Raw genomic sequence first — 13,715 nt, forward strand, 5'->3', positions numbered from 1 at the left:
ACACAAAGAAGCACCTAGCAGTTTAGTTCACATTTTTTAATAACATGGCACAATTTACATTACACAAGTCTTCGCTGATGAGGAAACATGCTGAAGATTGAGAGCCGCTTCACTTTTCTTTTCACATAGGATCTAGAAAGGACTTTATTACATACAGGATAAACAGCAAAAAGGTTTGTATATAACAATCTCTTTACAATACTGAAAGCTACCACTACGGTTCCAGTGTACATATTCTTCAGGGTTGGGTTTTTTTTGTATTTTTCCTTTTGTTCTTTAAAAAGAAAAAAAAACCACTGCACAACATCTGGAGTTCACAAAATCTGAAGCTCACAACTAAACCTTCAGTTGACTACTAAAATAGATCTCTGATCATTAGAAACAACTGTCTGTAGTTAACTTTTTTCTTTTTTTTTTTTTTTTTGCCAAAACAGGATAACAACTTCAGATAGCACTTTAATACACTAGAAGACCAATGGAACTAATTTTATTTCATACATATATTTTACAGTCCAGTAGACAAGATATTGAATTCTCTCTGATAAAGTCATATTCTCTCCAAATATTTAGACAAGAAACTTAACGCGTTATAAAAAAGTGTGTTATGAAAAGACATTTCAGAAGATTGATGCATATTTTTAAAAAGGATCTTGTTCTTCATGTTATTTCATGTCTTCTATGATTAGGGAACAACAAGGCTGACCTGTTAACTATTCACAGACTTTATTACCAACTGAAATACAATAAATTGCATTATGAAATCTGCATTGGAGTTCATTAATTAATTAAACTACTGATCCACAGTGAAAACATATCCATCATTTAGAAAAGTATTAGCTTTCTTGTAGGATTTGTTTCAATGTAGCTAAAAATCACTTAACACAAAAAAAAAAAAGTGTGTGTACAGATAAAAATGACACACTGGCAATAAAAACAGACATGAATGGCTATAAGCAGATGTTCTTCCAAAAAGAAATTTCACATGTTAAGTGACGAAAGTTCTGGAAAATATCCAGCATTTGATTATTACTCTGTTTAACCCAGATTAATGTGACTGAGAACCAATCTGTCATGACTACAGTATCAGTGATTACAGATCGCTAACCCTGACAGGTTCTAAGGAATACATGAGCTACAGTAACATCGGCATCTTAATGCAGGGGTTCAGACAGAAAACTACGCTTCTAATGGGCTGTTTCTTCATCAAAACAAGCAAGAGAAATAGGTTACTATTATAGATGAGCTTGTTCAGGGAAAATATGACTTTAATTATGTTGTGTGTTGAAAAGGCTCCTTTGAGTTATAAAGGCTTTTGTGAAAAGCCTTAAAATTCATTGCATAGTTGAAGGGGTTTAGCTGTCTATAACAATATATGTAACACAGCATAAGCAGACTGTGTTGATCAATATTAAGTTTGCAAATAGCACAGTTTAAGAAGTATTAATGTATTATGTTACTTAATTTTATCTATTTACATTTGTACAAAGTAAAGCTTTCATCTTACCCTTTTTGCATATATGAACCATTAACCCATGAAGCAATCTTTTTACATAAATATCTACAATTGTCTTCACTTCTAGTGTGAAAGAGCTTTGTATGGTTGACATTGGTGGTGGTTTGTTTCTAGTCAAATCATTCAGATTAACGTCTTGTTCTTCAGTTCAAATTTTGACATTTTTAAACTAGAAATAGAGTAGGAGACACGAGGAACATATGGACTTGGCTAAAAGATCTGGAAAATTTCAACATATAATATACAAAAAAACCATTTCAAAATTTTTGCACTCAGGTCTATACATATTGTACAGTGGGTCACAATCCCAGTCTGTATCAATGACTAGTAAGAAGGTCTTTATATTATGTTCATTTACAATGTTCTGTCCCTCTTTCTCTGGTTTGTATTTAGTCTCACTTCACTTATCGAGCTTCAATGTCCTTGAGGGTGTGAGAAGGAGGCCTCTCTCTCATCTCTGTCGACAGAGGAGTAGTCCTTCTGGGAGACCCAGGCCGAGGTCCCAGAGTAGAAATAAGAGGTGGAGGGGCACTGAGAGCTGCTGTAGGGGGAGTTTTATTGAGGATGCCATTTTGGTGTCCTGTCGGGGGACTGACTCTGGGGTAGTGCATGCTAGGAAGTCCTGGTGTGATTAGGCTTGGGTGAGGCAGGTGCCCATCCAAGGCGGCAGGGTGAACTGAGTGCAGGCGTGCATGTTCATAGTCCTCTCTGAGCATGTGCAACCGCTCCCTATCATCCAGGTGGTTGCCCCTCTCATGCTCACGTCGAGGGTCAACAGAGAGAGGGTGGTGGTGATGGTGGTGGTGATTGTAGTCGTGAGGTTCCCGATCCCTGAATGACCTGTCTGCTTCATATAATCTTGGCGTAGAAAGACGATGAAGGGGGTCATTTCTTAGCAGAAAGTCTCTGCCCAGGGGGTCTCTCCGGTGAATGTCTAGCTCTCTGTATGGATCTCGTAAGGGATCTCTCATTGGATCCCAGTGGAAAGAAGGATAGGGGAAACGTTCTCCACCAGGAATTGGGCTAATTCCCATAAAAGGGGTCATCATGCGAGTCCTATCCAGGCCACTGATGCTGTTCATGTGATGTATACCAGTTACACCTACAGTCATGGGCATAGACACTAAAGGACTTGGATGGACATTAGATGTAGATATAGGTGGTGGCTGATCAGATGACCTATGAGTCTGAGGTCCCTCAGGTTGAACATCATGGTCTTCCTTTCGCTCCTCCTTCACTTTGACTTCATTGCTTTTCTTCGGGTTATCGTATGCCGGCTCATTCTTCCTCTCGGCCTCACGGTTTGAAGTACTATTAGGCCTGGTACTCTCCACAACAGGGGGCCTAGCATAGGGTGAAGGAACCCTGGGCATTTGCTTTGACTCTTCCACCACTCGGCTTTCATGGCTTAGGCCTTCTTTCTCCGAAATATAGTTGTCCTTCACCTTGTGCTCTTCAACATTAATTTCCTTCCGAGATTCGGAGTGATCCCTCTCTCTTTCTTTGGGTTTCTCTTTTTCTCGAACCTCGGGATTCAGATGGCTCCTGATCTGCTCATTTGAGCTGCGAATATGTCCGAGGGAGTTTACTGGATGGATAGGTGCTGGCGAAGGATGGCTGGAGTGTCTTTTCTCAATGCTCTCCCTAGAAGAAATTGTAAAAATGAAGGCATGAGAAACTCTGCAAATAAAGCATCTAGGGTGTCTGACTTTATACTCACTGCTTTGCAGAAAGCTAGTAACACGCGCCATTAAATGCACAGATCCTTTTGCACACCCAAAACGCCGGAAGAAGATCCCATCTCTAAACTAGGCCTATTCTATTATCTCAAACCAGAAGAAGATCCCTAAAAAGCTGCTTTGTGAATGATCTGATTGAGATTTCAAACACTGAAGTCCATAGAAGGCTCCCAAGGGAATCTAGCTCTAGTCACATATTTCTAAGACAATGGCCTTAATTGTTTGTAAAGAAGACAGAGAAAAATAAAGCTATACTCATTTCATTAACAAAAAAAAAAAGGCAAAAAACTTCATGTTAATAGTATTTTACCTGATGCTTCTATTAAGAATACATTTGGGAAAATAGATAACATTTTGTTTGACTTTTTAGAACATTTCTAGACCTATGTACGTTACTAATTTCTTATCTCTATTCTCTTCAGTCTTCTAGCTTTTCAATTTACTTCTTAAACTCAATTTACTTCTTAAAACTAAAACCTCTCAAGACACCAGTCCTGATGGTGACAATCCATCCCTCTGAAGAGGTAGGCACTTCTCTAAGTGTGCAACAACCCTCTCTGTAAGTGTTTTAGTAGAGGTGGCCACTATGCATAGATTATGTGTTGACTTCCTCAGGAGAGATCTACTCCATGTGCACTCAGGCTAGCTCTGAAAACGGCATCTCTTTAGAGTCAGTTGCTCTTCAGAATGCCACCATTTCCCATTTCTAGGGTAGAATAACCAGAGCAGGGGGACAGGGCCAATGCATCTCCTTGCCAATGCTACAAAGTCTCAAAATACTGTTAATTCATTCTATCTTTCAAACCTATTTATGTTGCACAAAAGATTAGAGAATTATTGTCTGGCAGTGGACAAGAACCTAAGAATGTGAATGGATTCAGAATCCATTCACAACACCAGTTATTTTCTGAAAGCAGTGTCAACCAGGAGTTGTTATGGGCCACACTACGTTGAAAAGCTTTCGTATTTAAAATGAACCAAGTTTTTAAGGTAAATCTAATTCCTCAGTTCCAATGATTTTAACCTCTCACTGATTTCAATTGACGTCTAAGTTGGAGCTTCTCCACAAAGACAGCTCCAGCTATTCAGTGTTCGACACATGCTGTTTGTTGAGCATGGAAATTCTGTTCCATGTGGGGTGATGGATAATGTACTGTTAAAGGCGTGAGGGATAAGCAGGGAGGTCCTCTGAAGTCCCACCCAATTTACACAGTTTCTCTTTGGGTGTGGCAGTCCCTGATTAGAAATGTGGAACCTGAACACACTCGGATGAGGACACCAGGTTGAAACTCACTCTGGACAAGATAAGCAGTACTAGCTGGCTGAAGGGCAACCTGCAGAGTGACTCTGCTGCGGACACTTGCTCCTTCACCCATACAATTAATGCTATCTACTTTTGGATGGTGAAACTACAACTGCAGAAAAAATAACTTTGAAAAGGAAAATCTCATTATTATAATCTCACCAGATGCATCTTTTGCTGTGTTTAGATGCAATTGTCGAAACTGCCATTTTATGGGCCATGTCTGAAAGACCTCCCAGAGCCCAGAATGTGAGCGTTAGCAAACATCTGTAAGATGGAACATTTGATACCAGAAGTGCCTGGTCTGCACTGACTACCAATTAACCACTTGGTATCAGGTTCTGCTTTGATTGACTGTGCCCTACACAGTCTGGAAATTGTGTCCTGACGCTAATTTCCCTCTTCTTGCTTTCCACCAGAAGTTGAGGGATTTGCTTTAACAGTTTCCAGATTTGGACACAGTGAGATAAAGTCAAGGCACTCCAGTGAAGGCTTCTCAACATGAAGACTCAATTATTTTACTTTGCTAGGAAAGCACTGGCTTGTGCACTCTGCAATATGTAGTCTTTTAATTATTTTGCTCATGGGACTAGTCAGAGGGCACCCTTAATTGTTTTATTTCACTAGCAGAGGTCATTGAGTCCTTTTGCTGATATTTAATCAATTTTCTATGCAATTGATAATTTTTAAATTATGCATAAAATTCAGAGAATATAACACACATTTTCTGTAACTGAAGAAAAATATGTGTGCAACCAAAATAACATACTCCTTTGCCAATTTTATCCCATTCAATTTCAGTGATGGTAATATCTCAAGAGGCTACTGATTATATAGCTCACTTAAGTGAACTACATGTAGTTCAGTGGTCAGAGAGGGAATAATTTTTTATCCTCAGATTTGCCAAGGGCTCCATAGGTTAATAATAGGGGAACAGCTCTAAGCCTCTGTCTCCATGAAGAAGAAACTTCGGATCATGTTCTCAAATTAACTTATTACCAAGTAAGGTATGTTTTGAGGCCGTACGCTACACTGAAAGATACTGAGTATCTGATGCCAAGTACTTTGCCTCATTTATGTTAATAGAAAGATGGATAGATTCTTGGGTGTTTTTTTTTTAATGCTCTAGGACTACATATACTTAAATGTCATTATTAGAATGGAATTGCTCACTGACATCTTTTAAACAACATACCACTGAGAAGGAACAAACCCTGTTTTTCACAGTAGCTATTTTTACTGATTTTTTCCTAATGCTGGGCTGGAATACGGGAGTCCTTAAAGGAAACACCTCCACAACTGCAAACAATGTTCCAGGAGAAAGTGGAGACTGTACCAGACCATTGCAGTCTAACTCCCCAGCCAGCTCTGCACCCAGGAAAGATTCACAGACTGCAGTTTCATATTACCTAAGCTATCTTGAGGGATTTACCTTACGTCTGTCTAGCTGGGAGAGGGGGCTGCTGCACACTGGTCATACAGCTTATCCACGAGCAACCAGCGATTCGCTGCACCCCCACTGTAACACTGATCTTAAGACGGGGAACAGTCAAGCTAAGAGGTACCTCTGAGGTAGCTTTCTGCTGGTAACAGAGGAAATCCAGATGAATGCTTTTCACTAGACAGCCCATTTGGAGGCTGATAAAGTTAGACCCTTGCTGACAGGATGATTTTGAAATGAAATCATACCTCCAGGTGTGATGCCCAGATCCTCCTGTTTGGGCAAATTAACTTAAAATACATAACAAAGACTGGGACCTCAACTAGGAACCAGGGCTACATCCTCACCCTGCTGGGTGCCACTGAAGATAAAAGAACGTGTATTGGAGGCTCAGAAACTACCCCAGACATTATCTACATAGGGAGCATGTTTCCAGGAAGGGATTCTCAGCATCTTCTCATACAGGTAACAGTGTGAGCACGCTGCAAAGGAGAACTCTTCAAAACCACACAGATGGGTGCACAGCAACACTAGATCAGCAAAAACATTATTGTACTAAACTGGTAGCCATAATTGTGCAGAAGTATGAAGTATGAATGATGCTTACTTTTAAGCTCTCAAATTATTGAAAAGAAATATGTTTTGAGCTATGATATGGAGTTCAGGCAATGCCAAAGCAGCTTGCAAGGAATGTATTTCAGAAAGGGATTTTCTTCAGCAGGAACACTTCGTAAGAAAAATACAAAACAGCAACTGAAATAATCACATAATTCTAAAGACTACCCATATCATTAGGAACTAAAATGCTTTGCCATTCAAGCCAGTAAAGCTACTCACATGCTTAAGCATTTTGCAGGACAGAATCCCCAATTTGTAACAGCAATTTATTTTGAAGCATTAACACCAGACATGAAAATAATGAAGCTATGCTACCAAACAGAAAATATTCCAAATGGAAAATGTAGGTGAAAAGATCTGTAGTTTGACTTGCTCTTCACATTTTACAATAACATAGAAAAGCTCTTAAATCTATTTTTAGAATATCTAATGTGTTAGCATAACTTCTTTTAGAAAAGGCTACTAATGCGTATATTTGGGTTAGTGACAGAGAAGTCAGAAAAGCACATCTCCTAAATAATCTTTTATGTTAAAAAATTAGAAACAAATAGCCATTATGTAGTAAAGTAATGTGCAAACTCAACAGGAAAGCCATTAAGCCACAACTGAAAAAGCTGAAATCAGCCTCTCCACATTTTTCAAGGAAGGCATGACACTTGCTGAATGGCAAATTCTTATAATTTGGTACTTAAATGTTAAGAGGAATTGTTACTGAGTTAACTGTATAATGGGAACAGTCCTGACAAAAAAAATATGACCAGGTTTTACTTTCCATTAACCCTTCCCAGCCTGGACATGTTAGAGTGCAAGTCCATGTAAAACACTGAATAAAAAATGTGCCTGAAGGTGTGGAACAGCAGTGCATGTGTGTGTGGCATTTTTGAGGGGAATTAATGTTCATTTAATGAACCGCATGCACTGACACTTACTGTGGTACTGGAACATGACATACCCGCTGCAATTTACAATGTTATAATATTACAACTTTATCAGTGGTCCCTCTGGTCAGTCCATTTTTGAAGAGGGAGGTAGTGTTATTTGTTTTGCAGACAAGGTCCAATTTACAAAGTTATTTAAGTATTTGAAGGTGCAGATACGCATCTGATGAACTTTATAATGTTTTTTTGCATCCTGTCAGGCACCTATCTACACGTTAAGTCTTCAAAAGACCTATGACAACGTGACCCACAAGATAACAGAGTACGTGGGTCTGATTCCATTCTCAGTTGACACTGCCTGAAGTCTGCTTCAGCAAAGCTCCTTCTGATAAAGTGCAGTGCAAGTGAGAAGAGAAACAGATGCGGTAGGGAACACCTGAGTTAGAAACCGGCGCCTTCCGTAGCGCGTCACGCCGTAGGCAGCAGTGGTGTCGGCTCTCCAGGTGTCCCTCTACTGAAGCTCTGGTTTAACAATGTGCCAGGCTGGGAAGGGTTAAAAGTGGAACAGAGCCCCAAGCTTTGAACTAGACAATTCTTGGAAGTGTTCTTTCGTACCTTTCTTTGTCATCTTTACTAACAGATGAGTCTCGTTTATCTACATCTCTATCTCTGTCATGAGCTGCAGCAGATGAACTGCGCTCCAGCTCTCCTGGCTTCAGCCAGGGCGGAGGGGTCGGGAACGAAGGAGGAGTTCGGTGCAGTCGGTTCCAGGGCTCGTGAGGGTTGCTAAAGCTCTGCATACTGGGGCCATCCTTGTGGCCGAACATTGAGTTGGGTGCTGAAATGGTGAAGTGGAAAACAAAAAGGTTTAAGAAAAAGGTATGCTCTAGTGAAGGTACTTACCAAAAAAACTTTTACAGCACTCAGAGTTAAAATGAATACATATTATTGGGAGCTGGAAAAGGAAAGGAAATTAACAGAGATTCATTAGAGGGTCTCATTCCTAAAAATGGGCAGGCATCTGACAGCTGCTTTAATTGGAAAGGGAAATGCTGTGGATAAAATTGACTAGGGATGAAGTAGTAAGATAAAAGTGACAATGATCCTTATTCCAAATATTTTGGAGACATCAGGAAATGACTGTTACATAGACTGTAAGTAATGGAATTTGTTGTATTTGATCCTGAACCAAACTAAAATACTAAAGTGACCAAAATCATGCCAGATTTGAAGTATGGAGAAAGAGAGTGATTATTAAAAGGATGAACTTTTGTGAGTGGCCAAATCTAAAGAAATGTGTATGATCCTGGACAAATAAATGCAGGTTAGTGATCTTTTCCAGGCATATGTCCTGGATAACCGGTGAGAAAGGTAAAAAAAAAAAAAAAAAAAAAAAAAAGAAATGTTCCTATCCACAGCTAGGGATGCTGCACACAACTATTTCTGAACATGCAAAAACCCATGAGAAATTTCTCAAACTCCTTAGACTCACAGGTTCTGTATTCTTTTTTTTTTTTAATATTTTTTAACTGAATGATGTAATGGTGACATTTAGCACTGTGTTGAACCCAAACTATTGAGTAACTAACAGAAAATAATTTACTGATGATTAAGAAATATGTTATTTAGAAGAAAAAGGTTGCTTTTCAAATTCCCATCTTTTAGTAGTATGTGGTCTAAGCAACTGGTAAAAAGGACAGCAAATAGTCACCATCACTCAATATCCTGAATTACACAGCAAACAAGAATTCATAAACAAAGAGGTTACTCACTAACTGTCGGGTTCCCAAGTCCCCCGAAGGCATTACTGCCCACTGCAGTGAGACCACTGAAGGAAGCCGGTCGATTGAAAGGCTCTGCAAACCAACAGAAACAGCTGAAGCTCACTGGCATGTTGGTAATGACGATAAAGCATTAGCATATTATCCAACTGCATTCCGTCTGCATGAAAGCTCAGTCTGTGCCCATCAGTAGTTGAACATCATCATCCCAGAACACAGCAGTGATTGTGAGGGGGTGGAACATAAAAAAATAAACTTTATTTCAATCACAGTATGCATGACACAGTCTTACTAGAAGAACTTCCTCTTCAGAGAAAAGCAAGATGTTAAAATATACATGGTATTGAGGGCTGCACTTCAGCATAAGTAGCTACTTCATTTAAAACCTGCAAACATCTCCACTCTGATTTTCTTTTATTCCCTTCCAATTCAATTCCATGGTCTTTCTCAGAAAATGTCCCTGGCTAGCAAGACTATTATTAACTCTGGCAACTGTGCTCCAAACACCTTCAGGCCATGTCTCCTAAACCATAGCCAGGATATAAATAAAATGTCCTATTACACTGATATGTCATGCTGACTTGAACATTTTGTAATTCACTTGATATTTACTGCCAATTCTATATGAAAAACCAGAATGGACTAAAAGTATTGGAATACTTTTTTTTAGTAGCTAATGCATACAGGGTATAGGTAAGTCCTATGAAGCAAATTCTCTTCTCACTTTATTTTGGAGAAGTCTAACAATTTTTGGTGAAACTACTGATAAATGTCAGCATGGAGAGAAGGAAAACCAAATCTAGCACTTTCTATAGGCAGATAAGTATAGAATGAAAAATCTACACTGTGAGTCTGCTGTATCAATCTGGTGACCCTCCCAAATCCTTCTCTATGCAAAATAAAATGCCAATTTAGAGTCTTGATCTCTGATGTTCCTGTAGAGGAAGCAGACCACTTTATTACAACATGAGTAAACTCAGAAGCGAAGTAACATCTGATTAACTTGGGTGGTTCTGGTTTTCAATGTGTATTCATTGATTTTCACTAACAGACATACCTGAGCCCAGATCACAAGATTTTAAAGACATATTTCCCACTCACTTAAATGGAAAAGCAGACATCTAAATAGTTGTTAGGAAAAGAAACACCTCTGATGAACCAAAGCCTTAACCTTAAGGCATTCTTTTTGACTGGCCATAAACAAGACTACAGTGAAACCTAACCAGCCCTGCCACTCCACTCCTCTAATGTCCAGAGTGTTTTCAGAAGTATTTTAAAACCTGCTGTCAATGATACTATTAAGTGTATGCAGAACTGCTACTTGGGTAATGGCTAAAATGTGCAATTTGTAAAGGTTTAAGTGGGCAGGATACTAAAACAGTGTTCACGTGGGAAACCTTTAATAGTCTCAGTGGTCGATGTGAGTTTCTTCTGAGTTGTATTTACATCTAGTTGCACAGAGAACGTACCTAAGTGAGCAGCTGGGTTGAGAAAGTTGCTGTGGTGAGGTGGTGGGCCGAAAGGCGTGCCGGCTGGATGACCCCCACCTGCCAAGACAAAACAAAAGGGGTGATTTCCTAGCAAAAACTCAGAAAGGGATTCACTGGGCTCTGGGCTTGACTATCATCTCTTAAATGGCAGCTCACATGAGCGAGCGGGGGCTCTCAGGTCAGGATCCTATGCAAACAGCAGTGCTTTTCTAAACAGAAATTCCCAGTTACAGTGTAAGTTCTGGGGAGTGGGGGAATGTTTCAGTAAGGAAAAAAAATGGACATGTGAAATACAGCCTATTTCCAACCTGCCATCTCTGTGATGCATCAGACATCGCTGTGTGAAGAGATGCTCCTCCATTTACTACCTGTACGGCATTTCAGCGGGTTGGGCTTTTTCAAAAGCATACAGAATAACCTGGCACATCTTGCAGAGAGTTCATAACCCAAAGCATATGGGAAATTTCCTTTTAACATGGCAAGAATTAGCATTTTGATGAGTGTGCCACAATAGGGAGATTTCATTTCTCAGTACTCACTGGCTGTGGAGAAGAGAGTCGAGGGCCGGGCCAGGTCATGGGGGTGGTGGATGGCTCCAAAAAGGCTGGGGCCTGGTGGCCTGCTCAGAAATTCAGGTTTCAGGCCAAAGTCCAGCTTGTGCGGATCAGACTGCATCTGTTTCTGAAATGTAAAAAAAAACAGGATGTGGAAGAGACTGTCCTAAAAGATAGCAGTAAAAGACACTTGCAGAATGCTGGGGGTATAGCAATTTATTCATAGTAACTGACGTTTTAGCAAGAATATTCGTTTTTGGGACCCTGACTGTAGGTACACAGCTGCTTTCCTTGGAAGGAGGATCTGAGGCAGAGAGAGAAAATCTGAGGCTCCCAATGCACATTTCCTGCAGATTTCAACAGTGTGTTCACATACGCTCACATCCATCCCTCTGGAGCAAAGCATTTCAGCACAGACCTGACATAAAGAACAAACATAAAAATCTTTGAAGAGGCCTCAGACCCTTCCTCAGCTGTGAGAATAGGTCTGTCTTAAAATAATAAAAATAAAGCAGAAGAGAAGTCTTCCTTTGGACCTGATCTCAGGTGGGCAAGCATGTTAAAAGCTGGGTGAAAGCATCAACTGTAGCAGGCACAGCTGCCAGCTGACCCTCTTCCCGTTGCAGGAATCCCTTGCCAAAGTTACAGCAAAGACAAGTCAATGGACACCAGAACCATTAATCTTAAATGTGAAGCTGCAGTCAAGAAACACTTGATGCAGTATATCTTTCAGTCTCTCTCAGACTGCAACTGAGCAAGCTAGGGGCTAAAATGAATCAAATTACAGATGAAGTGTATTTGAGTCTAAAGATCTGAAGTCTCATTTTGACTGCTCGCACTCCAAATTCAAAGCACAGTATGTTGCTGGGTTTATATAGATGGTATTAGAATCAGCAGGCTTTCTTTTTTAAGGTGAATTTGCTGGGGTTGCTGTACTGTAAATGGTAAGTGGATGAAGGATGGACTCTTCTTTGTGCCATGTACCCATTTTAGTGGTCCCTATTTCAATAGTTTTATTGAATGAGAGGAAAACCAAATTCCCAATTACCTGTGCTGCCAGAACTCCCTAAACACAGATTGCTGATTAATTGTACAGGTCAGCTGAAAGGATTTACAAATGTGTAACACTGAACCAGTAGATCTTGACAGTAATTCTGGAGCATGTCACACTTTATAAATCAGTATTTAATGCTGTGCCAGCTCAGAGTACAGGCTATTACAGTGATATAAATATGCATATTAAAAAGTTATGAGCAAGTTACTGTGCATGCCTAGTACCTGCTTTTCAAGTGCTAGTAACATAACTACATAGCTATGAGAATAACAAAAAAACCTCACCCAACCCCACTACAAAAAAGGCCAAAAAAAGGCTTTATCAACGTTTTGTGACACTGGGCTGCAAGAATATTGAAATGGAAAAGATGGCAAAGTTAAGGTCATGTCTTTTAAGGAAGTAATACTGTAGTGCTTTAATGGTTAAAAAAAGTTCAGAAAATAGAAATGCCTCAGCTGAAGCCTGTGTACCAGATTTTTATGCTGTGAACTCTTTTTTATTTTTCTTTTAAACAACCAAGTTATAAACCTCTGACAGGCATTACTCAGAATAGCAAAAGCTGGCTGAAACTTTAACTGCAGCCATATGAACTGCGCTGTTCTAAATAATGAAAAAATCCTCTGTCTGAAGAGGAACAGGAGTATCAGAGATGTGTTAAAAGATTTTTGAATGTGTTGGTTTACCTTAAAATAGTACCAAAGAAAATTGATCAGATTTATTTTATCCCCAGTTCATGTTCAGGAGAGCACCCCTCATGATGGTGATCCTTACAAATGTATTCGAAGTCCAGCAGATCTGTAACACCTTAACTCAGGACCCCCTAAAATCAATGTAAATGTCTGCACTAATTTCATGGTATGTTAGTTTGGGCCATAGGGACCTTTTTCAAAGAGAGAGGGCCAATTACAGAGCATAAATTCTCTCTTGAATCCACGCTGGTAACACGCTGGTCAGTCTAGGAGTGAACATAAAATTGCTTTGTGCCCAGAGCTGGGACACAACCCGAGCTTTGTCTAAGGAATTCCCTGTGTGTGCAGACAGGTTACACAGATATGAACTGCGTCTTGGTGCAGAGGTATAGGCAGGCAAATAGCAGCCACAGCTGCATGCAATTTTTCCTGGGGTCAGGAAGGTTGTGTTTTAAAGTTTCCCATCTTGCCTGCTTCTTCAGTGTCTGCTGTTGCCCTCTGCAAGCAATTACTAGTGGGCCAGATAGTTAGCAATTCTTCCATACTTTGCAAGCAGTCTAGTAGCACTGCATGCAAACTTGAAATCTCTGAGCAAATGTATTTTATTCCCTCCTCTACAGTGAGGCAGTGTCTTCAGCTTGTGTAGAAGAAAAGG

General features: G+C 39.9%; 1 protein-coding gene across 7 annotated transcripts in view; it reads right to left on the bottom strand.

Moving 5' to 3' along the window:
- Positions 1 to 471: 471 nt before the first annotated feature.
- The window catches only part of AUTS2 (activator of transcription and developmental regulator AUTS2), a 791,548-nt gene continuing 778,304 nt past the window's right edge, over positions 472 to 13,715 (bottom strand). For all 7 annotated transcript variants that reach the window (XM_055725110.1, XM_055725116.1, XM_055725126.1 and 4 more), the window contains 5 exons: positions 11,303 to 11,444; positions 10,743 to 10,820; positions 9,265 to 9,348; positions 8,108 to 8,330; positions 472 to 3,157 (listed from right to left, as the gene is read on the bottom strand). In XM_055725110.1, the coding sequence (XP_055581085.1) occupies positions 1,918 to 3,157; positions 8,108 to 8,330; positions 9,265 to 9,348; positions 10,743 to 10,820; positions 11,303 to 11,444 (1,767 nt within the window). In that variant the 3' untranslated portion in view covers positions 472 to 1,917. The remainder of the gene's footprint in view (positions 3,158 to 8,107; positions 8,331 to 9,264; positions 9,349 to 10,742; positions 10,821 to 11,302; positions 11,445 to 13,715) is intronic.

Source organism: Falco cherrug, chromosome 1 (assembly GCF_023634085.1).
Source record: "Falco cherrug isolate bFalChe1 chromosome 1, bFalChe1.pri, whole genome shotgun sequence".
In the NCBI taxonomy this organism is placed as follows: Eukaryota; Metazoa; Chordata; class Aves; order Falconiformes; family Falconidae; genus Falco; species Falco cherrug.